This window comes from Rhinolophus sinicus, chromosome 16 (genome assembly GCF_057876585.1).
Source record: "Rhinolophus sinicus isolate RSI-liver-muscle chromosome 16, RSI-T2T, whole genome shotgun sequence".
NCBI classification, from domain to species: Eukaryota; Metazoa; Chordata; class Mammalia; order Chiroptera; family Rhinolophidae; genus Rhinolophus; species Rhinolophus sinicus.
In genome coordinates this window covers 139,162,954-139,189,842 of record NC_142516.1, presented here as the reverse complement: position 1 = coordinate 139,189,842, position 26,889 = coordinate 139,162,954, and the positions used below count along the sequence as shown (strand labels likewise).

At 43.4% G+C, this 26,889-nt stretch overlaps 1 protein-coding gene across 5 annotated transcripts in view; it reads left to right on the top strand.

The window, feature by feature from the left end:
- Window positions 1-21,244: 21,244 nt before the first annotated feature.
- The window catches only part of ARHGEF7 (Rho guanine nucleotide exchange factor 7), a 125,159-nt gene continuing 119,514 nt past the window's right edge, over window positions 21,245-26,889 (top strand). For 3 of the 5 annotated variants that reach the window (XM_074329524.2, XM_019746558.3, XM_019746562.3), the window contains exons 1-2: window positions 21,245-21,381; window positions 21,512-21,972. In XM_074329524.2, the coding sequence (XP_074185625.1) occupies window positions 21,808-21,972 (165 nt within the window). In that variant the 5' untranslated portion in view covers window positions 21,245-21,381; window positions 21,512-21,807. The remainder of the gene's footprint in view (window positions 21,382-21,511; window positions 21,973-26,889) is intronic. The other 2 variants (XM_019746559.3, XM_074329525.2) reach the window with 1 other exon arrangement.

Sequence of the window (26,889 nt, the reverse complement as noted above, 5' to 3'; positions counted from 1 at the left end):
AGGAGCAATGGTACAGAATAACAACAACAAAAGTTTTCTAAATATTTTGTAAATGCTTTCATGACAGTGTATGAATAATATACTATCTCAAAGAACGACGTGTACTTTTGCTATTTGTTAGATGCCAGTCTAATGGGTTTTTCTATTTATAGATATTAACTTTATGATTCAGTCAAAAAAGAAACCACTCTCAGTGAATTCTACAGCTTTAAATATCCTATTTCCCTAGGGACTAGAATAAGATCATCCTCCCATTTTAACACTGGTTTAAAATACCCACCGGTGACTATTTGTGTGACATAATCTTGCTCATATTTTTATTTCTACATTACCAATAAGTTGAACTATATTACCAATAATGGGTGGGTGACTGAAGATAATGAGGGGAACAGAAATATGTGAAATCAACAACATTTGGGCCAGGCTTTCTCAGATGAAATTTTGTAGGGACAGTAATCAATTCTAGTCAAACAAGTAGAAAAGTCTAAATAACCAATGAATAATTCATTCCATTTTCAAATTTGTTCAATATGCTTTAACCTTTTAGAAATTTTGATTTGAATGATATAAACAAATGAATACATACATCAATGGGGAAGGAGGAAACGCTCGAAGTAGCAGGAATAATGGAATAAAGAAATCATCATTTATAAACCGGTGGGTCAGCATGATAAGTTATGGAACATTTACCTAGTCTCAAAGGATCTCTCCAGAAAATAATTATTAATTACAAAGGATGAAAAAGCTACTCTACTGCAAGGCCTGCAGTAGAGAAATTGCTAGATACCATCCTGATCAAGTGGTCAATATTAATACCACCAGTAATGGGACAGGTGAACATCACGTGCCACCTGATGGAATGCAAGACAATCACTTCTGTGATTTTCCTGTCCAAGATGCTGAACTTAGAGTCTGACCATGAGGAAGTGTGGGACAAGTCCAGCTTTGGGGCCATTGTACAAAATGAACTGCTGGCAATGTTCCAAAATGTCAAGGTCATGAGAATCAAAGAAAATGAAGAATGTTCCAGAGGGAAGAGATTAGAGAGGCATAGTTACCGATCCTGCTTTGGGTCTTTTGTTGTAAACAATGATGGGGCAACAGATAAAAGAAACCTGGACGGCAGTCTTGGGTGAAGGGTCAAGAGGAGCTCTTTGTACTATCCCTGCAACTTTTCTATAAGCTTCAAAGGGCTTCAAAGTAAAATGTAAAATAGTTTTGGAACAGTGCAACAACCATTTGGTCTGTGGTGCTGTCATGCAGCAGAAATGGCAGAGCATTACTCTGGCACACCAGGACTCACACCTTGGTCCACACCTCACTAGCTGTGTGACTTTGGGCAACTTACATTGCCCCTCTGAGACCCTCTTATTCCTCATCTGTTAAGTAGGGATAACATTAGTACCTCCCCATGGGGTTTTAGGAGGATTAAATGTAATAACCTATGTAAAAGCTTAGCGCAGTGGTTGATACAGAAAGCACTCGATAAAGAGTGGCCATAATAAAAACACTGTTCCCTGAGGTGGACTAGCAAAGTACCACACACTGGATGGCTTAAAACAACAGAAATTTATTGTCTCAAGTTTTGAAGGCTGTAAGTTTGAGATGCATAGTTGTGAGGGTAGGGGTGCAGAAATGCCATGCCCTCTCTGGGAGCAACACCCTCCCAGCACTACCAGGTGTTCAGCTACCCAGAAACTCTCTGAACCCCATGCTTTAGGGATTTTTAGGGAGGCTTCATTATGTAGGCCTAATTGATTAAATAATTGGCCATTAGCGATTTATCCAACTTATTTTCCCTCCTGGAGATGGGGTGTGTCTGTGTGAAAGTTCCAACTCTCAAATACATTGTTGGTTTCAGTGGCAACCAGCCCCCATGGGAGGCTCTCCAGGAGCCCCCACCACCGGTCATCTCATTATCATACTAAAAAGACACTTATCACTCAGGAGATTCCAAGGGTGGTAGGAGCTGTGTGCCAGGAAACTGGGGCAAAGGTGAAGTCTATGTATGAAATCTTATTATAAACTACAGTATCACTTCTGTCTTATCTTTGAGTATGTAATCTGTAAGGTAGGTAAATATACTATCTTGTCTTATATCTCACCTCTCTTCACCACCGAACTTATTGAAAGTCATGTGTACTCTCCTCTTCCTCACTTGCCAGTCACATCTCAACCTCATGAAGTGTGACTTCTGTTGTGCCACGGAATTTGAAACCACTCCTCATAACTACTAATAATTTAATTCATAAATCCAATTGAATATTTCCTACTCCGCATTCTACTTCAACTCTTTCCTGTATTTTACACTGTTGGCCACTCCTTTCTTCTTGAAATTCTCTCCTCCTCTGACTTTCATGACATTCCTTACTTTTGCTCATCTTTTAAATGTTGGAGGCTTCCCATGGTTCTACCTGCAATGCTTTTCTTTCCTTACTCTACACACCTTCAATGAGCCTACTAACCAAATACCTTGAAATACCACCTTTTCATCCAGGGGTCTCTAATCACAATTTTCTCTACTCCCAGAGTGGTGTATCCAACTTCCAACCTAACATTTTCCCTTCTTCATTCCACAGGGACTTCAAACATAGTATACCCCGTGCTGAATATTGTATGTTCAGTATGGGACACGTTATCTACTCCCTCTTCCCCCACCCCTAATCTGCCCTCCCTTCCAATTCCCTTTTACCCTACCTAGTTGCTCAAAGAAACTTTACAATTATACATTTCTACACCTTATACCCCCCAAACCCATCTGCTCACTAGGCATTTGGATTCTGCTTACTAATATTGTCATACATTTTGCATCCTTGGTCGGGGGCATGATGGGACTCAGGATGGGCTGGGCGAGAGAGAGAGTCAGGCCCCAGGGAGTCAGAGTAGTGGGCAGGATGACTCTCAGGAGTGAGCAAGAGTGTCGTGTGCCCAGGATTGAAAAGGATATCAAGTTTGAGCCCAACCCAGGGAGAATTTGTTAACTGTGGCTGCGTTACCACTCAGAGGTTCTGAGGAAGCTGAGGTTCTGTTGCCTTGAGGGTCTTGAGGATCAATCCTGGGAAGGGATGTTAGCCTGGATGCCTCAAGTGGCAGAATCCAGGTAGAGGATCAATCAAGAGAATAGCAAGAGTACAGCTGGGAAAACATCAAGGTCTGCATGTTAGGTACCAACCGAAAAGGGAGAAGAGACAGCGATATTTCTCCAGTTTGCTTTTTAGCTTCGGCATCCTTTCTCTTAATGGAAGGTTACACTGAAGTCAATCTCAATATATAAGATGATCCCTCTGGGTGAAGACTCTAAACCCTTACCCCCCATCCTAATGAGATACCCGATGCAGAGTAAGCATCCTGGGAATGTCTGCTGAATGCATGAATGAAAATGACGTGCAACCTTACCAATGCCTTCAGTAAAATATTACTCGTATGTCTAATTTCTGGAACAGTCTAGAAAAATATGAAGAAAAGACTGCAAAGAGGCACAAAGAACTGTTTAGGGTGATGAAAATGTTCTATTATGTAAATGTAGTGGTGATTATATGACTACACAGCTATTGAAACTCATCAAATTATACATGTAAAATTGGTATATGTATGTAAATTATACATCAGTAAACAAATAAGACTGAGTTATTCAAGTAAACAAATATGACCAGAAAAATTAAGTCTTCAAATATCTGATGCCATCTACTGCCAGTCCTATGCTGGCTCTTTATTCTCCATCCTAGCTACTGACTAGATCATTCTCTAAGCCACCCAAACCTTAATTGTGGGATTCATACTTCATTTCCTCTTCCTTTAACTCCATATTCAATCAACAACTAAGTTCTGAAAATACTGTTTCCTAAAATGTTTACTGAGTTTGCCCTGTGCAACATTCCTTGCTCTTTAAACTTCAGCAATGGTAAGAACACTCGTTTGTTCCAACACCTCCCTACACACACACCAGGCTCTGCCTTTTTGATTTCTATTCACTATCTAGATGCTTACTCCCCCGTTTCCCTAAGTCCAATCATTCATTAAAATCCAGCTCAGGAATCACTTCTCGAGAAGGTGTCTCTATCCAAAGTAGATGAGGTACCCCTTTCTGTGCTCCAGAAGCAACTGTGTCTTCGCTGCTGTGGCCCTTATCACACTGTATTAAAATTATCAATTTTCATGGAATCCTGAGAACTGGAAAGGAAAATGTATGGCCAGATCCCAATGAGGCTGGGGGCACCAACACCCCCATCCTTCTTTGCTTCTAGACCTATAACTTGACTCAAGTCCCAGCAGGCACCAAATGGTGAGGTTCAGTGTGACCCAAGAGGAGTGTGCTATGCTCCAAAAGAACTGGATAGTTTTTCCAATTTGTATAGACAGAAATTTGGGGCATTTGTGTGGGAATGAATGCTAAGGCTGTAGGACAATGGTGGAAGGAATATAACATTGGATCAGGCCTAATTTATTGATATAGGCCCACTAAGTAGAGATTGTGGGTTCAGTATTTTAGTTTGAGAGCTCAGAAAGGTCTGGTTGGTTGGTTTGCTTGGCTAAAACATGGACCAAACAGTGGCCTGTACCAAATGAAGTCAAAATGCCAGAATTGCCCTGGTATGTTCTAGAAGAAAATATTTAAAGGCTTAGGGAGTTTGGAACATTAGAGTGGGTTTACCATGTAAGAACTTCTCACCCTGGGAGGGTCCAGAAGACAAACGTTGCATTACAACGGGGAAATAAATCTGAGAGGAGCCCTAGCCTCTTGTAAGAGCTCTGATCGCTCTTCTCTGAAGGCCAGACCTCACATGGGAAACCTAAATGAAGTTCGAGTAATTGGGGTGTTGGGGGGCAGTGGCCAAGTTGGAGTCATGGCCCCTTAATTAATTCCCAGACTTGAGCCAGTTCACAGACCTGGAACCCCTTGAATGAAGGGGAGGCCAGGTCTCTGTGAGGAAGAACCCTGGCAAACGGCCAAAAATTGATACTGTTAATCCTTCTCCCATCCTTCTCAGAATCTGACCTCTTACCAGCGTGACTGTGCATTGGGGAAATGAAAATAATCAGACATATTGGGGACTGCTGGACACTGGCTCTGAACTGACACTAATTCCAGGAAACCCCAAGTGTTACTCTGGGTACCAGTAGGAGTAGGGGCCTATGGATGTCACGTGGTCAGTGGAGTTTTAGCTGAGGTCCCTCTTGGCCCAGTGAGTTCCTGCACCCTCTGAGAATCTCCCAAGTTTTGGGTCGCATCATTGGAATAAACATACTCAGCAACTGGGCGGACCCAGTACTATACCATATACATACTATAGAGTAGAAGATAATTTATTTTTGAAAATGTTAAGAGCACAGGGATCTGCTGTGACTAGTTTTACTTACCGCTAACTGGTAATTTAGTTCTGATCGTTTGTCCTGGCTTTGGTTCTGCCTTGGCTTGTCAAATCTTGGTGTCACTGTTCAATGAGGCCACATGTAATGGAAGCATCTACCGGAGCCTCTGTGGCCCAGGTCTGCGGTGAGGCTAACTTTCATAAGCTGCAGTTGTCACAGCTGCTGCCCGTACTCCCATGCCTTTGGATCACTACCCTCTCATTCATGTTTTAGGATTCTTTACCAAGTCCCAAAACCACCCTGGTTAAATTAGGTCATCTTAGAACATTTAGTTCTCTTTCTCAACTATTTGCTGAGAAAAGATTCTGAAGATACTACTTCACTTGGTATTCCATTTTCCCTATTTCCTGTCTCTCTCTATCTTGGTGTGGGGATGTTGCCCCATATTTTTAGGACATAGTCTATATAACAATGACTCACTCCGTTTTGAACATCTCGCAATGGCACAGGGTAGACCAAGTTCATGTTCTCTTGTTTCATCTTATTGCTTTGCAAAGAGTAAACAGAAATTATAAACTGCAAGATGGCAAGTTTAACATTTCTTGTTCCATAAAATGGAAACCATCACATTTTATCTATTTGCATATTATAGATATACTTTTCTGATCACCTATAAGTATTCATGCAACTTCATTATAAATCAAATATGAAATTAATGTTTAGGGAGGAAATCTCTCAGATGTTCTTGATTCTATAGGCAAAATAAGAGAGCATGTAGCCAACTTTTATGTTATGATAAATTGAAAACCAGAGAAGTAATAACTGCCCAAGATTACATAAAATATGGTATAATATCGTTAGTTTTTAAAGTATTCAGTTTACATAGGAAATAAGAAAAGACAAACGAGAACTGAAAAGGGGAAGCGTGAAATACGATGTGAGTAAAACATGAGCTCTGTGAGGGCACAGATAGCGTCTACCTCATGCATCATTTTGTTCCCAGCTCTTGGAACAGTGCATGACACATAGTAGGTGCTCCAGAAAGATTTGTTAAGTTGTTATTTAATAATAGACAAGACAAATAGTTCAGTCATCACCTCAGCTACTGTTCCTCATACTCATATAATAGTTGAATCTATAAAATAGAAAATCATATCTGTCGCTCACAAGAAAATGCTAAGTCATTGTCATAACTTGGTTATATAAAATAGAAATATGAGGTGAAAAAACTGCAAAGCATGGCAAGACAAACCCGAAACTCTCTCTCTATATATATGTATCTTCTCTACTTTGTTATTTAAAATATTCCTCTAAACAGCCTTTATTTTTGTTAGCTTTATTTTGTTTAGCTTTATTTTTGTTGGGAATAGAATTTAAACCTCAAAATACATACAAGATGGGGGTAACTGAGTTCACTTTATACACCAGTCATACTGGATTAAGGTCCCACCCTACTCTAGTATGACCTCATTTTAACTAACGACATCTGCAAAGACCCTCATTCCAAATAAGGTCACACACATGTATTGGGTGTTAGGATGTGAATATATCCTTTCAGGTGATACAATTCAGCCCATAACATACGTCATGCAGGCTCCTTATCCTTCCCTTGGGTTGTGCAAGGACCCTGGAGGCTCACAGTATCTCTAGACTCCAGACTCCACTAGCCTTTGCCTCTCTTCCTTGGTCTGGTCACTATGTGGCACAGCCTTGCCACCTGGTACCCCCATGTGCCCATGGATGCTGCCATCACCAGTAGAGACCTCCCCTTGGGGCAGCCCCTGCCTTCCCTTAGGACCAAGCTGGCCGTTGGCTCCTCTCAACGGCCACTTCTCACCCACCTTCTGGAAGCTTCCCTTTTCCCACCTGGCCAAGTGTTGACCCAGGACCACTTCCTCTTTCGCAGTCCCCAGAGAGCCCCTGAAACCTAGTCACTTTCACCTTGCCTTCTCAGAAAATAAAAACATGTAGTGGCCTTGGTGAGCGTTTTTCACTTTCTTCAAGGCAGCTCCAACCGCAGTCCTTTCCCTTCGAAACATGGGAGATGACTGCCCCCTTGGGGCAAGAGGAGCACTTCTGCGTGCTTCCGGTTGAGTGGCAAAGTGAAAGCACCAGTCCTTCTACCTCTCCAATTCTCAACAAGTCACTCTGCTAAACATTCATTCTTTAAAGTTTCCTTCTAGCTATGTTATGGGAAGAAAGAGGAAAAAACAGGAAAGGGAGAATAAAATGCACCAAAAGCAAGAGGTAGAAAGAAATAGTAGAATAAAGGATTTAAGCAGAGAGGAAGAGAAAACATCACAGAGAGAATAGGGGAGGAATTTATGAAACAAGTTATACAGAAATAGGCAGAGTTTATTAAAAATTCCACCAAGTCTTTCTTGTTTAAAATAAACATATAACAATAAGCTAGTCATGATAAGACAATCCTGTAGGACTCCATTTAGATGAGGTCCTACTTAGAGTTGTCAGATTCAGAGCCAGAAAGTAGATTCAGAGCCATTCGTCTCATCCGGAATTCGAGTTCCAGGGGCTGCGGGAGTGGGAGTGGGGAATTGTTTAATGGGACAGAGTTTCAGTTTTGCCAGATGAAAAAGTTCTGTTGGTTGCACAACAAAGTGAATACATTGAACATTATAAAACTGTACACTCAAGATAGTCAATTGAATATTATGTATGTTTTCCCACAATTGTAAAAATTTTAAACTAAAAATAAAGGTTTAACATTCTTCAGTTTAACATGTAAACCACCTGCCTTTCACCTCTCTGTTTATCTTTCTAGTATTCAATATTATTCAATGTTTCCTTTTCTGTGCCATATATTAGAAATTATGCTGGGGAGAAGGGGGAAATGTCTACCCTAATCTATTTCCACATCAGCAGAAGATTTCAAAAGGGATGGGGAGGAACGTTGAGGGAATCCAGAGGCCAGTCTAGACAAAGAGCATTTGGCAGCCAATTAGGAAGGGAGTGGCCCATAGTCAAGGTGCCGAGTGAGGCACACACCTGGACGGGCAGATTCCTCTAGAAGCTCCAGGAGAGGTCCCTGGGCTGCCATCTTCACTCCTTCATGGGCATCTGGCAGTAAAGGCCACAGAGCAAAAAGCAAAAAGCAGCTTTAAACCAGCGTGCCAAATCATCAATATGAAGGAATCAACCGTTCGTTTTACCAGTTGAAAGCTGCCACGATTATCAAGCCCTTATGTGGAAATATGAGTTAAAGCTCTACACACTGTCCTGATGGTTAGAAGGTGCTGGAGTTAATTACCAACCCCTTGGAGCTGCTGAAATGGTTACCAATGAAGGGATATCCAGAATCCAGATGTTGGAAAAACAACATTCAGCCTGCACCAGGGCCTTTTAACAAGTTGTGATGTGGGAGAATCCAAATTTATTCCAGAGACACCTTGATTCCCTCTGACGGCCCCACTGCAGTCAGATGGCTGCACTTTCTCAGGAGCATCTGCTTTGCATTGAGCACCCTAATGCAGAATAAAGCGGAGAACAGCCACGGGCTCTTGTTCGTGCTGCTTCCGTCTCAAGTGACTCTGTACATTGTGCACCAGCATGGGGAACAGAGTGGTTTGGTCCCTTGAGCACCCAGATTGTTAAATGACAGATGTTCTGAAACAAAGCGTCAGTTGTTACAGTTCTGTTCACTTACCAGGTACAATGATTAAAAGTCCAGCCTCTTTTTCACTTTTTCTACTATACTTTAATGCCGGTTTGTAACTCCTATGAGTGAAAATGCATGGTAGAGCTAGCAATCATTGATCTAATTTCATTTATTGATTCTACCCTGCATTTATTGTTGATGGCCAATAGGGGGTGTGAATCAACAGTTTTATTACAATCTGCTCATTGATAAATCACAAGATCTCACATTTCAGCTCATTTATTAAAAATAAATATTTAATCAACTACTTGACTCTTATAGAATTTTTATCACTCTCATTAATTTTACTTATGTATTCTTTAGTCTCAAAACTAATTTTTCTAAATGTCTTCAAATAAACTTTAAAGGATATAGATACACTATTTTTAAGTCAACATTTAAATTGAAGCATAGCATATGTACAGAAAAGTTTACAAATCATAAATGTGCAGCTGGAAGAAGTTTTACAAAGGCAACACATCTGTGGGGCCACCCCCTGGGGCAAGATATAGAATATTACCAGAACTTTTTCCCATATCTCTTCCCAATCATTATTCCCCTGCAGAGTAAATACTCTTCTGACTTGTTTCATTAGAGGTTAGTTTTGCTGTTTTAAAACTTTATATTATTGAATTATATAGTGTGTCTGGATTCTTTTGCTCAATATTATGTTCATGAGATTGTCCATGTCCTGAGTGAAGTAATATTACATGGTGTTGTATGTAACATATGTCATTGTATGAATATACCACGTGTATTTATCCATGCTAGCAGGCATTTGGGCTGTTGCCAGTTCAGGACTATTACAGGTGATGCTGTTATAAACATTCTTGTACATGTCTCTGGTATATATATGTATAGATAGATATATATTTAGGAGTAGAATTGCCAGGTTATAAGTTATGCATATATCAACTTTAGGAGATACTGCCAAAGAGATTTCTGGAAAGATTATACCAATTTACACTCCCATCAGTCACATATAAGAGTTTTTGTTGCTCCACATCCTCACCAATATTTGATATCATAAACCTATTTTTTATTGTATGAAATTATTATGGTACTTCATATATAGCTCTTCAAATATTATAACTTTAATCAGATGCTAGGGAAAGAATAATGAAGATACAAGAACTGTGTAAATGACAAGCATTCAGAATATGTATTTGGGTAATGGGGTATTCTAATGGAAATCTTAAGACATTTCTCAGAGCGGTCTCTTAGAGGAATTTCTTTTTTTTTAAAATAAACTTTATTGGGGGATTTTGGGGGACAGTGTGTTTCTCCAGGGCCCATCAGCTCCAAGTCAAGTCGCTGTTTTCAGTCTTTACTTGCAGGGGGCGCAGCCCACCCTCCCATGGAGGGAATTGAACTGGCAACATCGTTGTTGAGAGCTCATGTTCTAACCAACTGAGCCATCTGGCCGCCCCTCTGGGATCTCAGTGGCAGCTCGTTGTCTTCAATCTAGTTTTGGAGGGTGCAGCTCACTGGCCCATGTGGGAATCGAACTGGCAACCCTGTTGCTCAGAGCTCACGCTTTAACCAACTAAGCCATCCGGCCACCCTGGGAAGTCTCTTCTTGATCAATGAAAGGTATTGTGGACAAAATTCTTTATTTGTGCACATATTAAGCTTATATTACATTTAAATTGCTGAGTGATTAATCCCCAAATCCTAACTGAGCATCAATATTGGGATGGACAGAGGTAATCTAACTTCCCATAGCAGAATCAGCTCTTCCTCGAACCACAGAGGTGTCTTCTCAAAGCTCAGAAACATTCCTGTCCCATCTAACCTGTCCAGAGGTGATCTGAGTGTTACTAATGCTGAAATCTTTTCAGTGTGGTTTGAAAATGAAATCAGAAAGTAATGAGGCTGTGGGAAGGAGAAAGCGAAGAGGTTACTAGTGCATAAGTAAGTGAGACTGTTTTTGCCTTTTCTTTAGATCACTCCGCCCAAGGCGTGGACACAGAGGAAAATACAATGTGGAGGCTGCATGTCTTGCTCAAGCCCAGTGCACTTCATGAGTGTGGACGAGTTAGAGACACTTCCAAAGTGAGCAGAACCATTAAATTCACTCTTCTTTGATGCAAACGAACAATGCTTTTCTTTTCTGGACTTCCGGAAATAAAAATTTCTTATGCATACCATCTTTCTTTGAGATTTCTAGATGTTCTCTGAGCAGAGGCAAATACATCTGCCCAGACTCCTGAACACGCCCACCACTTCTTAGTCCCGGAGGCTCCTGCCCTACCCTTCTGGCTTGGGAAGGTGGAACATGATGAATAAGTCCAACAGCTCTGATGACTCATCGGGCCTTTAGGCTGCTTTTCCAGGACAAATCATACTCCTCAGTTGCTGGTCCCCATCCACTTGTGGCCACAGCCATGTTTGCAGAATTCCCAGCTTGGACGTTGGGAGGTGATCTGTAGCCATGGGACAGAACTGCTGCCCCCCTAACCCCCAGATCCAGCCCATTAGCAGAAGCAGGCTTTAACAAGAGGGGGGAGGGCACCCCCTGGTTTCCACACGAGGATATGATTGCCTTGTTGAATTATTTCATGGGCTGGTAGGGAGGTGAAACCCATTAGGTCAAAGACCAGGTGGGATGCAGCTGATCCAGCTGATGGGGGAAGTAGGCAAGTGGGGAGCCTTTCTTGCTAAGTGGGGAGCATATCTAGTGATAGTGGAGAACTTGGGGTTAGGTCATTGGGGCTCTGGGAGGCTCAAAGATGTCACGGTGGCACATGGAATGTTAGGTCTTACAATACACAGGACAGGGACATGCCCAGTTAGAAGTGTCACCACTCTATGGCCTCCCACCATTCAGAGTCCTTCCAGTCTGGGTGCAAGACACTGATCAGCACGCATTTTCATCAGAAGCAATTGCTACCTGGTGACACAGGTAACAACTTTATAAAGCTTTCAGGGGGACAGAGCTAGAAAATTAACCCAAGGTCAAATTTTGATAGTAAAGGAGAAATGTTTAGCACGAATGCTGAACTAACATTAAGAAATATTTATACACGGACATGTAAACTAACTGAAAAAAGTAAAATAGCTCCACCCATCTCATTAAAGCAATAACTTCCAGAATTATTTGTGTGTAATACTTTGTTGTAAAAATTGATAGGCTGCATTGTTTTGATCAATTGTGAACTGATGAAAATTATAATGATAACACAATCTAGAATAAATGTTTTTGGCACATACAGCTTTATGGTCACATTTAAAAATATATATTTCTATTTATATGTATTTTTTCTGCAGAGAAGTATGCTAGCGTGATTAGTAAAAGTCCTTCTAATATAAAACTATGTTACATTAAGATAAATTCTGTAGAGAAAGTATATTAAAAATATAATTTTAAGAAAAAAATGTAAAATTACAGACTTAAAGAATGTGTTAGTGCATTTTTAAGCGGATAATGCTGGGTGTGAAATTTTTATTGTATATATCTTTCATTGGGGATACTGTTAATGAAGTGATGGGAGTTATTTTTAAGGCAGTGTTTATAACACACTGAAAATTACATCCTTTGCAACTATTTTAACTTGCAATCACAACTGTTAGATATCAAATTAAAAATATTCAAGACTGTAATAGTTTTTCATGAATAAAAATATATGAAAACCACTGCTCTAAACCCCAGTTTATAACTGGTTTGGTGGTTGTATTTTGGGAGTGTAACAAAGCGGGTATCAAATAGTTTAGTCACACAGCTCATCGTCTGGGATATGAGTGTTCCATTGTATTCTCAAACAGCTGACCTGGGTGGCTCTCCATCTCAGGACGGCTGTAAATGCACCTGTGTTGAATGCTTCTATTGTTTTGTAATAGTAAATATTAGCTTGAAGACAGAACATTGAAAATTAAGATGCAATATATACAGGCCCATGGAAAATAATTTTAATGTGCCAGTGAAAATGAATTTGAATTCTTACTCTGTGAGTCTGGGTTTTGGACACCTGGATTACTAATAAATTCCTTATGTAAAAATGGGTGTACACATCCTAATTTTGGTATATCCTTTTATGGAAATTGTTCATATAGCTTGACTTTTCTTTTTTTTTTTTTTTAATAACAAAAAAGTCATTGCGCTGATGAGTAGGTCAAGCCAATACTTTCATCCATCCCATCAGTTTATTCAGAAGCTGTGGTAATTGTGACATACGGGATAAAATAAGACATTGATATGACTGAAAACAGGTTCTCTTGTGTCTGGGTCTGTGTTGAAACACTTGTTCTTTCCCTTTTTCCCTCCAAGGCCCTCATCCTCACTAGCCAACCTGCCCTCCAAAATCACCAGCCTAGTAGTGGAAAGTGGAGAGAGGTTGCCCGTCAGAGTTTATGGTGACAGAGTCTGCAGTGCAGTTCCTGGTTAATCGGCAAACAGCTGAGAGGCCAGTGCAGACAGGGAAGGGCTGAGTGTTCCCTGCCACTCCCCTGGCCACAAGCACACAGTTTGGCTTTATGGGCCACCCACAGACCTGTGTCAACGCTGAACTGATTTGGAGGGAAACAAGAGGACAGGGGGCATTTTCGAATCAAGGTGGTGATTTCTCCGTTGAAACATTGGTTGAATCCTGGACCCAAACTTTGTAGGACCGGAAACTAGAATTTGGCTGTGTGTAGGAATGGGTGGGTTCACGCGAACCACACCTGCGAAAGGTCTAGACTCCGAATACCAACTTATGAACTGAATTAGAAAAATATAACGGTTGTGGGGACTCGCCATTCAAGTCTTCTTACCAGCACAAGTGTCCCCCTCTTGGGAGGGCTGCAAGGGAAGCCCAGACAGCACTGCCTCAGCACAAGCAGCGTTAAGTGGAGAACCCTCATGGCCAGCGCCAGCAAGCTCTGCCAGCCCCGTGCCCGGCGCTGCCCCACACGGGCCAGAAGGCTGAGGTCTGTCGGCCGGGCCAGGCCCTCCCCGGTCAGTCCCAGAGTCCAAGACAGCGTCTTGCTCCTTGGGTTCCAGGTTGTAACTTCAGGCCGATTTCCCCATGTTGTTAGAACATTCTTTTTTCGTAGAAAAGTGTCTCCAGTTTATGAATAAGCTGGCCTCAGTAGGTTGAAAACAGAAAGTGCTTTTATTCTTTCTCTCCACGGCCTCTTTAAACAGCCCTGATGCCCCTTTCTTTGTGAGCAGCCCAGAAACATGCTGGAGGAGATCGAGGGCAGAAGCCATAGCTTTTCTGGGGTTGTCAGGTTATTAACAAAGAATCACATTTTTTTTTTTTTTGGTATAAAAAAAATCCCAATCCATTCTAATATGAAGCCTTCCATTTCTCATTCAATTTTAACTTCTCTCCTCCCCCAGCCCAAGTGGGGCCATTAGGCTTCTTGCTATTTCCCTCCTAGAAATGCTCTCCACCCCGATCACTATACTGCCCCTTGCTCCTCTGGGCACAGAGAGGAGGGGAGAGCAGTGAGGACAGTAAAGTTCCTACTTACAGGTAGAATTTGGCATCTTCTGCCATGTGGGGGTGCTTATAGGTCCTTCAGAGAGGACCCTGTGGGGACCCTCCATTTTCAGTTGCCTGCTATGCAGGGAACCTTGGCAACTGGCCCCTGAACATCAGGGAATACCCCAAACCATGCTTTCGGTGTCACCTCATCTCTCCAGAGGTCTGCTTCAGAAGTGACCCTTTTAGGAGTACTCAAGTCTGGATGCAGGGTCCTCGCCCAGCCCCAGGGAAACACAAAAGCTCCCTGTCCCACCACACTCAGAGCACCAGCTGTTCCCAAGGCAGCCACAGGGAGCTGGGGAACCTGCCGCTGCACCCCACCAACCCAGGGAGCGAGTGAAGCTCTGAGTGGGTCCCCCAGCTCTCCTCTGTGCTTGGTGTGAAGCACACGCCTTCCCCTCTAAGGTGAGACTAGAAAGAGCATCAGCATTCCTTCCAAATGAGGCTCCTTCTCTACTCACCAGCTCTCAGCCAAATTCCCAGTCTCCTTTTGTTTATCCTGGAAGTGAATGATGAGGGGGGAACTGGCAGAACCCTTGCTTCAAGTTGCCCCTAGTACCTTACTTTGGAATGCGGAGTCCATGAGCATTTCTCTTTATCAATACAGCTGCTCTCTCATTTCTTCGTTTTGATTATTCTAGTGGGCTAATAATCTCATCCACATAGTCCTGACTCCTGTGTAATTTCAGTTAAAAATTTGCCTCAGCTCTTTGCATCTAAACCATCTCTCATGGATGTTCCACTTTTCCGATTCCTGTGTCAGCCAGGGTCCCACCAGGAGAACAGAAGCCAACTGGTTGTTTGAATGGATAGAATTTAGTCTAAGAAATTGTTGTTGAATGTGGGGTATCAGGGGACCGCCAAGGGAACGGGGTGCTGAGGTTGCATGGGGTGGTCTTGCTGGAGGCGGCTGCCTGCCAGGGCTGGCAGAAACTAGGGAGAGGTTGGGGCTACCAGAACTGAAAACTGAGGGCAGGTCTGACAGAACTGGCAGACCTCTGCTGGCAGCTCAGGGGCTCAGAGGATGTTGCCAGGAGTCTGGGGCTCAGACCTCTGGAGAGGGAGCCTGTCCCATGGTGCTGGAGCTTCCAGAAGGCTGCAGAGTGTTTGCTTCTACGAGTGTAGGGGGATAGACTGAAGACCTACGCAAACAGCTCCTGCGAGGTGGAGGAGTGGCAGGAGCAGCAGCCAAAGAGGAAGGAGTCTCACCTCCTTATGTCCCGCCTTCCAGCCCCTCTGGGCGTCCCCACCTCTGGGAGACTTACCCGGGAGCAGCCGATGAGGGAGAACTGAGATATGCAGGGTCTCAGTCTCAGTGCGACAGAGTGGGGTGTTGAAGGGCGGGTAGTAGTGCCACAACAGGTAGGATCCCTTTTTAGGGAATGATGTCATTCAGCTCTGCATTTGCATGTTCCAGATAGTCACCATCACACCGTGGGAAACACTGCACTGTCTTGGAAATAACTAAGAAAGCACCTGCACAGTGTTAAGAATCAAAATTCCTCACTGTTCTAAGCAGCTTAGTCATGGTCTCTTCTGCCCTTTCACTGGTGTTCAGTGATAGTCACCACATAAATAATTCTGGCTTTATTTTATGTAGTCTTATTTCACACTCATCATATTTACCATCTCACTGATCTCACGATGATATGCAAAGCTACTACTTAAATTTACCAAGCTCTTTCCCAATGATAAGAATATTTTTCAGTTTCCCACATTAATAGATAATGCTGCTATGAAAACACGTGTATATTACTTTTTCTTCATTTGACCTGTTTCTTTATCCTCACATTTTCCTTCCATATCATTTTTATGTACACTGAAATTATTTGGTAATCCCACACGCACATTTTATTAGAACCATCTCTGCTTAGCCTTATTTCTCTATCTTTCCATTCTTTCCACATTCTTCCTTAATCCTTTTAATTACTTTTTACTGGTCTCATCATTCCAGCCCTTCTTTTCTTAACTCTTTTTTAAACCCATATTTCACTTTGTCACTTCCTCTCTACTCAGTTTCCTTGAGCTAAAAGAACCATCTCCATCAGAAATTGTTCTGTGGGGAGCGAGGCTTCTTCACCCCAGGCTAACTTGCTCACTGTCCAGGCAGAATCTTAATGAAATTTGGTACTTGGATGATCACACAAGGCCCTGTTCCCTAAGGGAATTTTCCATTATCAATTATTTGTGGCTTCTAAAAATTAGGTTCCAATCAGTCAAACCCATAATTTTTTTGATGTACTTTTTTTTTTTTTCTGGAATAAGTCAAAAGGCCAGAAAATGGGGCAATTAAAAATCTTTCTCTTCGGAAGTTGACATTACATTCAAATGGATGAAGCCATTTACAAAGCAAAAAATTTTCATGTAACATTGATTTTGCTACCCCAGGATAAAATATGGCAGGCAACTAATTATGTCACCAAATAGTTATTTGTTGGTATCTGCTTCTGTTCTTTTTCAAAAAGTACTTCTCCAACAGAAAGTTTTTTAAGGCTTTGCATGGAATATAGGTAAAAATATCAATGGGTATTCTAAAAGAAAAATCAAAACACTACCCACTTTTAAGGCTAGTGTTCATTTCAGATTTTACAACAGATCAACAAAGTCCTCTTGCCCAGTAGTCTATTCTTGTCTCCATTATTTTATGTAGTATCCAGTCAAAAGCACTGAGGATGACACTCATTGGTATCCTTGAGGTAAATTCACATGGAGGATAAAACAGATTTGTAAAACACTTTGTTTTCCAACAAGCCTTGTCTGTTATAGTGTCATTAGGATTTAGTATTGGAATAGTTTAATCTTCAAATGTCTGTTGCTTTATAAAAAGTAGGTTTACAACAATATAAAATACATAATTTATTTAAAGTGATAGGAAAAGATCAAGTGAATCAGGCAGTACACTAACTAAATCCGAATGGACTTATTTTCCTATTTAAAAAAACACAGACACTATCAAAGAGGCATAAAAAATAAACTACAGCTTATGCTGTTTACACAATCTAACTTAAAACAGAGTGTCAAAGAAAAGTTGAAAGTCAGCCCCCAGGGAGGAGCACCACATGATCAGGTAGAACTCACACAACAGCCATCCACCAATCAGGGACGGTGCATTTGGGATGGGCGTGGACATTCTGAAAGCACAGGCAACTATGGACACAAATGGCCCAGACCTCCACGTCACCTGTCTCTCTTGATTGGATTCCCAATACTCCTCAGTTTACGCTTGTGACATTGTGGAATTTTTACTATGCCCAGATAATAGAGAGAGAATGGGCCTGGTTTACAAATGGATTTGGTTGATAATTTGGTGTGAATAAATCTGGATTGCTGCCATACTACAGCCCAACTCCAGGGTGGAGCTAAAGGACAATGGTGAGGAGATGCCCTCTGACTGGCAAAGCGTGGAGCAGTTTGCTGGTCATCTCCTTTGGGTACAGATGCTTGGGCACAGTCGTGGGTGTCTGGGCTCCTTGTTTGGGTGCCTGGAAGGGGCAAGATGGGATCAGTGGTTACAGGGAAGTGGCGGAAGAGCTGTGGAGGAAACTGTGGGTACAGACACAGGCGTGTGGGTCTTGGGTCCCACATCAATGTTCAGAGAGTATCACTGAAGAAGGGACACTCAGCAACCAGGTACGCAGGTGGTTCCTATAGCCAAGTGAAGCCAGCCCAGGCTTTGCTTACCAACACAGGGCCCTGCACAACCGGCCATAGTCAGTCCGTCATGGCGGTGGGGATGGAGGAGTGCAGAGAACCACGCTGTGGCTCCCTTCTCACGAAGGGTGACCTAACTACCCACAGCAGGGGCTGATTCTAACCCGCTGATGAGGTAAAGCCAGCCACTTGGTGGCAAGGTGATTACATGAGAGCCCTACGGTCCTGGAGGCAGAAGCAATTCATCTCACTGGATGGATACTTGCAGGAAACCAGCTTGGGGGTGACTTCCTGCAGTGTTAAGATGTGGCATATACACTGAACCAATGGCTTTTATATAGTGTTGTGCCCCTACGTGGCTAAAAAGGAGCGTCCAGGCATCAATGGGTGGAAATACCATTGGCCTCTCTTACCATCACTCCCACTGATCCACTTAGGGTATTTGTGCTTCCTGCTCTGCAACTTTAGGCTCTGCTGTATTAGAAGTCATTGCCCTGGGGAAGACCCTCAATCCCAGGAGATGGGAGTCGAGGCATAAATTTTAGCCTGCCCATCCTCCGGTCAGAAAATTCTGAGACCTGCTCCACTGTTTCTCAAGGCTCCCCAAAGGATCTGAGCCCCAGTTCCTCATTTATACACCTTTGATTCACTTTTCTCCCTCTCCTGTTTCTCTTTCTCCACTTCTTCATTTGTTCTTCATGGGATTACTTCCTAAATAAACTACTTGCTCCCAAGTTGTTGGCTCTGGATCTGCTTCTGTGGGAATCCAAACAAGGACAAGGGCTTCAGGGACATTATGTTTCATAATATATGTCTTTCGATCCTGAGTAATTTTTCAGCCATATGTGTTTTTAAGCTATTGTTTCCTGCCTTACCTCTTTAATTTTTTGTATGTGACCATATTTATGCCAAATAAATAAGATACAGTTTGATAAAACGAGTGCCTTTACACTAGATACAATGGACTTCACAGAACTGCTTCTTACTGAATTGTTCAATCTAGATAATGGTCCAATTCAATAAAATTAATTTTACAGACAGTGATTGCTACACCTTTCTAGGTAAATAGTTATCTGCCTGTCTGGCTTTAGGTTGGGGTAGATTTTAACATCTTTGTAGCACCATCATCCAAGTACCCACAAGCTAACAAATCAAGTTAGCCCAGTTCAGCTGAATTTTGGGTAATGGTTTGTGGGTGGACCCCTAACAATGCCTGGGATCAGGAGTGAACAGGCAGTCGAGCTGGGTGTGAGGCTGAAATCCTCTCTTGGGGATGAGGGAACTGAAGGACATGTGCCTGAGCTGACATTGACAACCCAATAGAACAATGAGTTCTCCTCCATAGCACATGTCCTCTATAACAGGAACTTGGAAAAATATTAAGTTTAACCAAATACCTATCTTGGATACTAAAACAGCTCAGTTAAATACCTAAAACACCTAGCTTTGAACAATGTTACTTTCTAGCTTGCTTCCAAACAAACATTTTTGAAATTAATGTACATCCAAGGTAAAAGAATGCCACTAGTACCTATAAAGCATTTAAACGTTCAGGGACTTCTAAGGCCAGTTATAGGTGGCCTGTGGGTCTCCCTTCTGACAATAATTGGCTGCCAGGTTCATTGGTCACCCAAGGTCACTGCCTAGAGCTGTCTTTCTGTAGGACCATTTGATTGAGTCAAGTCGAATGTTACTCTTTTTTACTAGATTACAATGAAATTTGAAATTGTAGTGACTGTATTCTAAATTATGTCTCCAATTCAGCAGTAATGAGAGTCAACAGGAGTCTCAGTGGACAACGACTCTTGAGTCCATCCCCTTCCCTTGGTAAGAGTCTCTGGGCACAAAACTTGATCGAGCTGTTGATTGCAGTTTCCTAGAAAATGTGTAGGGGAAGTGGTCTAGAAAACAGGTGGAGTGTGTTGGTCCTGGAGTCACAGAGCCCACGTTTGAGTCCATCTCCACCCTGGTAAAATGGGGACAATGAGAACTGTACTAATGACGGTGTGATACAATGCAGGGAGAAAGCACTGGGCAGAGGCGCAGTGCGTCCAGGAAGTGCTTGCTGTTACAACCAAATATTCGGCCCTCATACTCCAGAATTCATACTGCTCTTTGAATTACTTTGTGTTTGCATTTGGAAAAATTTAACCACTTAACTTAAAGCTGGTAATAAATGCAATTCATGATTACAATAGAAGTATTCTGGAAGAAGGTGAGGAAGAGGAGAGTTAAGCCTCTTTTTAAAAAATCTTTATATGGTTTCTAAGTCTATGTCATTTACTCTACTAATATATGTGGCACATAGTAGCTCTCTGTAGGTGAGTGCTAATGCTGTTTTAAACTGTCACAGGGAAAGCACTCAGAGACTGGATGGAGAAAACGGACATACATGTATGCCTAAAACCTGCTTCTTTTAAGAAGAGGCTCTCTTCCTTGGTTAGCATATAAACGTGTCAGTGTCCTTCGTTGTTTGAAAAAGCTTGTTCATTGTGCATCATTTGGTTGTCTTAGTTCTTTAGGTCCAGCCCTGCACGTCTTCACAGCATCTCTTGCCCAAGTGTGATCTGGCCAAGTGGCCTGTTTGGACTGAGCTGTTTGCACAGTCCTTCCTTCCAGATCATCTGTACAGATACAGTTTAGGCTCTGCTGTTTTCTTGACCTTCCTACCAGTGTTTGAAACATCACCATCAATTTAAAGTGGAGCAGCTCTGAGGTTTCTTTCTGGTCCTGGAGAGTGGGGCCGACTGCCTCCCAGCGGGTGAGGTCACTTGCTCGGAAACAGGCCTCCCAGCAGGGGGCACGCGTGACACCGGCCACGCTGTTTGGAGCATCCACGCCCCCCCCCCCAAGGATCCTAGCAGCGCCTGGAAAATCAATTCCTCTTCAAATTAGACCCACAGATTTAATTATCATTTGTGTTCTGTAATTATTGGCTTGCAAGGTAGCGGAGAGAAGCACTCCCCCACCCCTTGAAATAAAACTGGCAAAAATAAAAAGAGCATTCTGGGAAGCATTTAATAATTTAAACATTTATGAGTTAAGAACATAAATAAACGGTTCCGAGTCCTTCTAGGAGGGGAGAGGGCGGCGGAAAGGACAGGGCAATGAGAGGAGCCTTGCTAGGCTCTCACGTCTGGAGGGGGTTGCGCATGGGCCCCGCAGGGCGCAAACGGTTAAGAGCGCGCGCCGCCCGCGGATTGGGAGTCCCCGCGAGCCCTCTCTGGCAGGCGGGCAGTCGCCTCCTGGAGGTCACCAGGCCCTTGGGGCTGGAGTCCACCGCCAGGCGCGCAGGTGCGGACACGCGCGCACTGCCGGGCCTGGGGGGTGGAGGGAGCACCACCGCGGGGACCAAGCGCGGGGGTGCGTGTGCGGCCGGGGGGCCGGGCCGTTCCAGCGCGGCGTCTTTTCTTCTTTTTTGCAGTGATGTCATCGGCGGCAGCGGCTGGGAGCCGGGAGGCGGCGGCGGGGGCGGCGCCGGGCGGCCGCCGCAGGTTCATGTGCATGTAATGAAAAGGCACTTGACAGTCGGCCAGGACGCACGCGAGGGAGCGCGAGCCGGCCGGACCGCGGCGCCGCCCGAGCCAATCGCCGTCGCCGGCCTCTCCATGGGCGAGCAGGAGGAGGGGGCGGTGAGCGCAACCGGCCCGGCAGCGGCCGCTCCGAGGTGAACCGCGCGGAGACGGGCTCGCGGCGCGGGGAGGCCGGCGCGCCGCCGCTATGAATTCCGCTGAGCAGACCGTTACGTGGCTCATTACCTTGGGGGTGCTGGAGTCGCCCAAGAAAACCATCTCGGACCCGGAGGGCTTCCTGCAGGCGTCTCTGAAGGATGGGGTGGTCCTCTGCAGGCTGCTGGAACGCCTGCTGCCCGGGACCATCGAGAAAGTGAGTGCCCCTGGCCCGCGCCCCCACGGCAGACAGGCCCCGGCGGTGGGAGCCCCGGGAAGTGGGAGGCCTTGCGCCCCGCCTTGCCTGCGCCGCGGCCCGGGATGCGCGGAGACGCGCGGGCGCTGGGTGGCTCGCATCCGCACCTGGTGGCCGCGCGGGGATGGGAGAGCGCGGGGCGCGGAGTAGCCCACGCGCCTCCTTTGTGCGCAGACCCGGGAACGTGGCTCGCGCGAGGGGCGCGCTGGCGGCGCGAGGACCCAGTGGCGGGAGCTCGGGGCGCCATTGTGTGCGGTGCGGGCTGGGGAGGGGGCCGGGGCTGCGTTCTAGGGGAACGACCCCGGGGAGGCCCGGAGGGAAGGGGAGCGCTCTGCTCTGCCCTAAGGTGGAGTCGCCCCTCTCCGTGACCCGATCAGAAAACCGTGCTTCAGCACCGCGCACAGCTTCCTCGGAGGCTTTGTTTGAACAGCTTTTGTTGGTGGTATTGTATGGGAGTTTCGTCCTCCGTTTAGTTGACCAATTGCTATGCATTTTTTAAAGATGCATTCATAAATAGCTGAGGGCTGGGTTGTGAAATGATTTACTGCCCTCCCCACGAAAGAATCCCTCAGGTCTCTAAGCCCAGAGGATTGCAAATGCGGGGTCGGAAAGCCCTGGCATTCATCAAGCTGGCTTAAAATTCTAGATTTCATTTTCAGGTTCCTACCTGATTTTGAACAGAATCCCTAGCCCTACAGACCCTGCTTCTTTTCTTCGTGACTGGTGGTTTCCCCGGGGCTGGAGTGTGAACCTTGACCCGCATCTCTGTGAGTGATTAAAGTTTGCTTTCCTCTCCCACAGCTGACAAAGCAGGGGTGAGGGGAGAGAAGCGCTTTTAAAAAGGATACATTCTCTATATCTGACAAACACTACAATCTTATGCCTTTTCCCCCCAATACATAATCTTAAGGTAAACAATTACTTAAAAGGTGTTAAATGTAGAAATTAAAGTAACATCATGATTAGGAAAAAAAAACGATTTTGTTTTTTAAATGGGCATATTGGCCCCAATGCATAATAAAAATTTGCTAATAAAAATATTAAGTGACTTTAAAAATTAAACTGTTTAATTTTATAAGTTTGCACATGTCCTGGTGCCACATTTTAAAGGTCAGAAAAGATTTTATTAATATGAATTTTGCATACATAGTAGTTTTAGTTATTTTTCTTACTTGGAACGCATTTATGAAAACATAATCTGCATTGTAGGGTGAATAACTTCCTGCCTGTGCTGGAAATAAAAATGTTGCTTGTAAATGAACCTGATGTCACAATAAAATTATGATTTAAGACAGGAATAAGGAGCAGGATCTAACTTTCAAGGCACTCAAAATACTTTGTTGTCATCTGGATATCAGAATCTCTGGTAATAAAAGACAGATGTTGAAAAGCATTGAAAATGCATGCTAAGTTTATCAAAATAGGCTTACATAAAATACCGTTCCATTCTAAGACTGCAACTTCATATGCTGTCTAGATAAAAACTATCAATGCATGTTATAGGCCTATTAACTACATTAATATTGATTGGCAGACTTCAATAATCATTTTCTTTTAAATTCTAGGAAGATTTTCTTAGAACACTGTAGCATGCCTTTCATCTCTAAAACAACAAAGAGAGGAATGAATAAAATGTTTAGTTTGAAGAAAACCCAACGTATTCTAAAACTGTGGTCATTTGGAAATTTCTTCTATTGAAGCTCTTCTTTTATTCCTCCTAGGCCCCAATTGGTTTGTTTTAGACTGAGACTATCACAATGAAAGTTTAACATCCAAGTAGCAAATTATAGTCAGCTACTAATTCTCTGTGGTTCAAAGGTAGGTTTTTGGAGTAAAATATTAGCCATTCGCTCTGCCTCTGAAAACCTTGGGTTTCAGAAGTTTCATGAGCTTTTTTCATTTCCCAAGAAGAGTTATTTATTTGAGCTTTTGGATGTTTTCATGCACAGCAAATAATGTATGCCACAAAGCACACGCGGAACAGCTTTCACTGGAATGTGGGAATGTTAGTCTGAGGACGTTTTTCCTTAAAACGGAGCATTTGGAAACTGAACTGAATATTCATATGAAATTGAAAGGATCTTAACTTTACTCCTGTTTGCCACGTGAACAAACTGACAACTGGTTAATGGGATGTAAGCAGCCTGCAACTTAACATTTGCAAATTCATAATTAGAAATTTTGAACCATTAGACTGGGAATAGTGCATAATTAAGAAAAGTTTTGGGGTGGCTCAGATTTCCCATATGCCTTTTATTAAGAAAACATGCCCTAATATGTTTCTTGCATCATGTTCATTTGTTGTATTTTAGAGCCAGTAAAAGGGTGGAGAACTAAGAGGACATTCATTTTGGTTCAGATTGTTCTGCTCATTTAAAAAAAGTTTTCTGTTCAGGTTCTCCTTTGTATAGTTCTGCTTTTCTTTAGGGTGGAAAGTTGGACAGGGAAAAGAGGGGACTATAAACTTTACATGAGCAGATCAGAAAAGACACACGTTGCGTTATTGCCCATGATGGTTTCTGCTGTAGGGGAGACAAAAGTGGGGATTACAAGGTTTCCCAGGTCTTCGTGTATGGGGATCTCATACTTTGATTTTTCTCTGGTAATGGCCAGAATGTTTTGCTGACCTGCCCTCACTATTTGCTTCCCTCAGCCCTCCTGTGATGGGAAACACACAAGGCCACAGGATCCAGTGAGACTTATCGGCACTGAGCTCATGAGTTAACACTTTAAACATCCCTAGACTATTTAATCCCTGGGAGTGAAGTCAAAATTCACAAGTTTCAGAGGATGGAATATTACTGTAGGATTAACAAAATACATGAAAATAATGGAAGTCATGAAATGCTGCTTTAATTAGACTTGTAAATGCAGCCGATGAAGTTGCTTGGTTCACCATGAAAACGCAAAGAACCTGGTTCTTTCTCCGTATGCCCAGGATAACAGAACACACAGTAATCCATGAAGGGCTGCACAGGAGACACTCCATCAGTCAATTTTTGTGGAATGTAATTGAAAGTCAGATGCTACCTTTCTGGTCTTGCTAGATGTCCTGGGTGTGCAGGTGGGCGTGAGTTTAAACTGGTTTAAGCTGTTGGGCTGTGGATTAGTGTCCTGGGCCTGCCATACCACAGACAGGGTGGTTTAAACAACAGAACTTCATTCTCCCACAGTTCTGAAGGCAGATGTGCAAGGTCAAGGTGTGGGCAGGACTGTGCTTCGTCTGCAGGCGCTAGGGGAGGATGTGTCCAGGCCTCTTACGGCTTCTAGTCGTTCCTTGGCTTGTGTCAGCACAGCTCCAGTGTTCCCCTGTGGTCTCTTCTCTGTGTCCAAACCTCCCGCTTTTATAAGACACCACTCATTGGATTGGACCCACCCTACCCCAGGATGACCTCATCTTAACTAATTACATTTGCAATGATCTTGTTTCCAAATAAGGTCACATTCTTAAGTATTGGAGGTAAAGACTCCAACGTATCTTTCTGGCAGACACAATTCACCCTATAACAGGTTGTAGAATAAATTTGAACCAAGTCAATTTATTAAGCACTTGCTTACCTGCAGGTGCCAGGTGCTATGGGAGATAAAACGACTAAACCATGGGTTCTTAGGGGTTTTTGTTATAGGAGGAAACATAACTATTATAAAAACAAGAACCACATGAAGCAGAAGGAAATCAGAAATCATAAAGTCAGGTGTAGACGAAAAGAACAGAGGGATTAAGAAGTCCAAGGAGACTGCATTAGAGCTGCCCAGCCTCTGATGATTTTTCTGACACATGGTTTAGAACACGGTTTGTATTTCCCCAAACTGATGTGCCAGCCCTAGGGGGCCTCCACAGTGCAGAAAGCAGTGAATTCGGATAGAGCGTAGGAAAAGGACAATGCTGTTTCCTGATTGATTCACCACTCGCTTTTTGGTGAATCAGTTCAGTTTTACCAAAGTTCAGTTCAGTTTCCAAAACCACTCCTAGGATTCTGGGAACAGTTGGGGATGGGGTGGGAAGAGAAACGAAGGCTCAGTAGCTGCTGGACAGTAGTTCTCAGTGCCCACTGTGAGCAATTTGCCTTTTCCTAGGCTCCTTTGCCCTGAGGATGTGGTCAGTGATGGCAATGTGGTGTGGTGATGAAGTCTCACTCAGATTTGGAAGGCCTGTGCCCTGTAGCTGTTCATAAATCCTTATTGATCGGCTCGTGAAGCACTCATAGAGAAAGTTCTAGTTATAAAACATGTTATCTTCTGTGTTTTTAAGGAGGCTTCTTTAAACCTTGCAAACTGAATTATTGGTTATATCAAGTTGCTTCTAATGAAACCACTTAAGGTTTCCAAATGTTTGATTTTGCAGTAATAAACATCTGCTTTTGAAGCACGTGACTTTAAAGTACTCTCTCAACCCTGCACCATGGTTGATTCTTGTTTTGGATTTTAGACCCAGAGAGGAGGGCAGCTGTAACTGCATGTTGCTGGCTCATTCAACGTAAAGCAAACAGACCTAAATTCAGTTTAAGTTGGGAATGCCTAAAGTGATTTCCTGAGAGCCACACCAGACATGCTGTAGTGTTTTTGTTGGCATCACACACATGCACACGCGCTCGCACATTTGCACACTCACACACACGCACACATCTGACGAGGGTTTGCAGGGCGCTGGGGGAGAGGATCACAAGATGGCCTTCATCAGGGGCAGCTGCCGCTGTGAACTCTGGAGGAATCCCGCGTTTGTGCTGTCCCAGGACCTCATTCTATTAATAGAAGTAACACCCGTCATAGCCTTCTCATGTCTTGAAGCACTGCCTGCCTTTATGTAGATCTCTTTTCAAGAAAAAAAATGGGGACCTTGAGTTGCAGGACCATGCTAAACTGCTGTCCCCACATCAT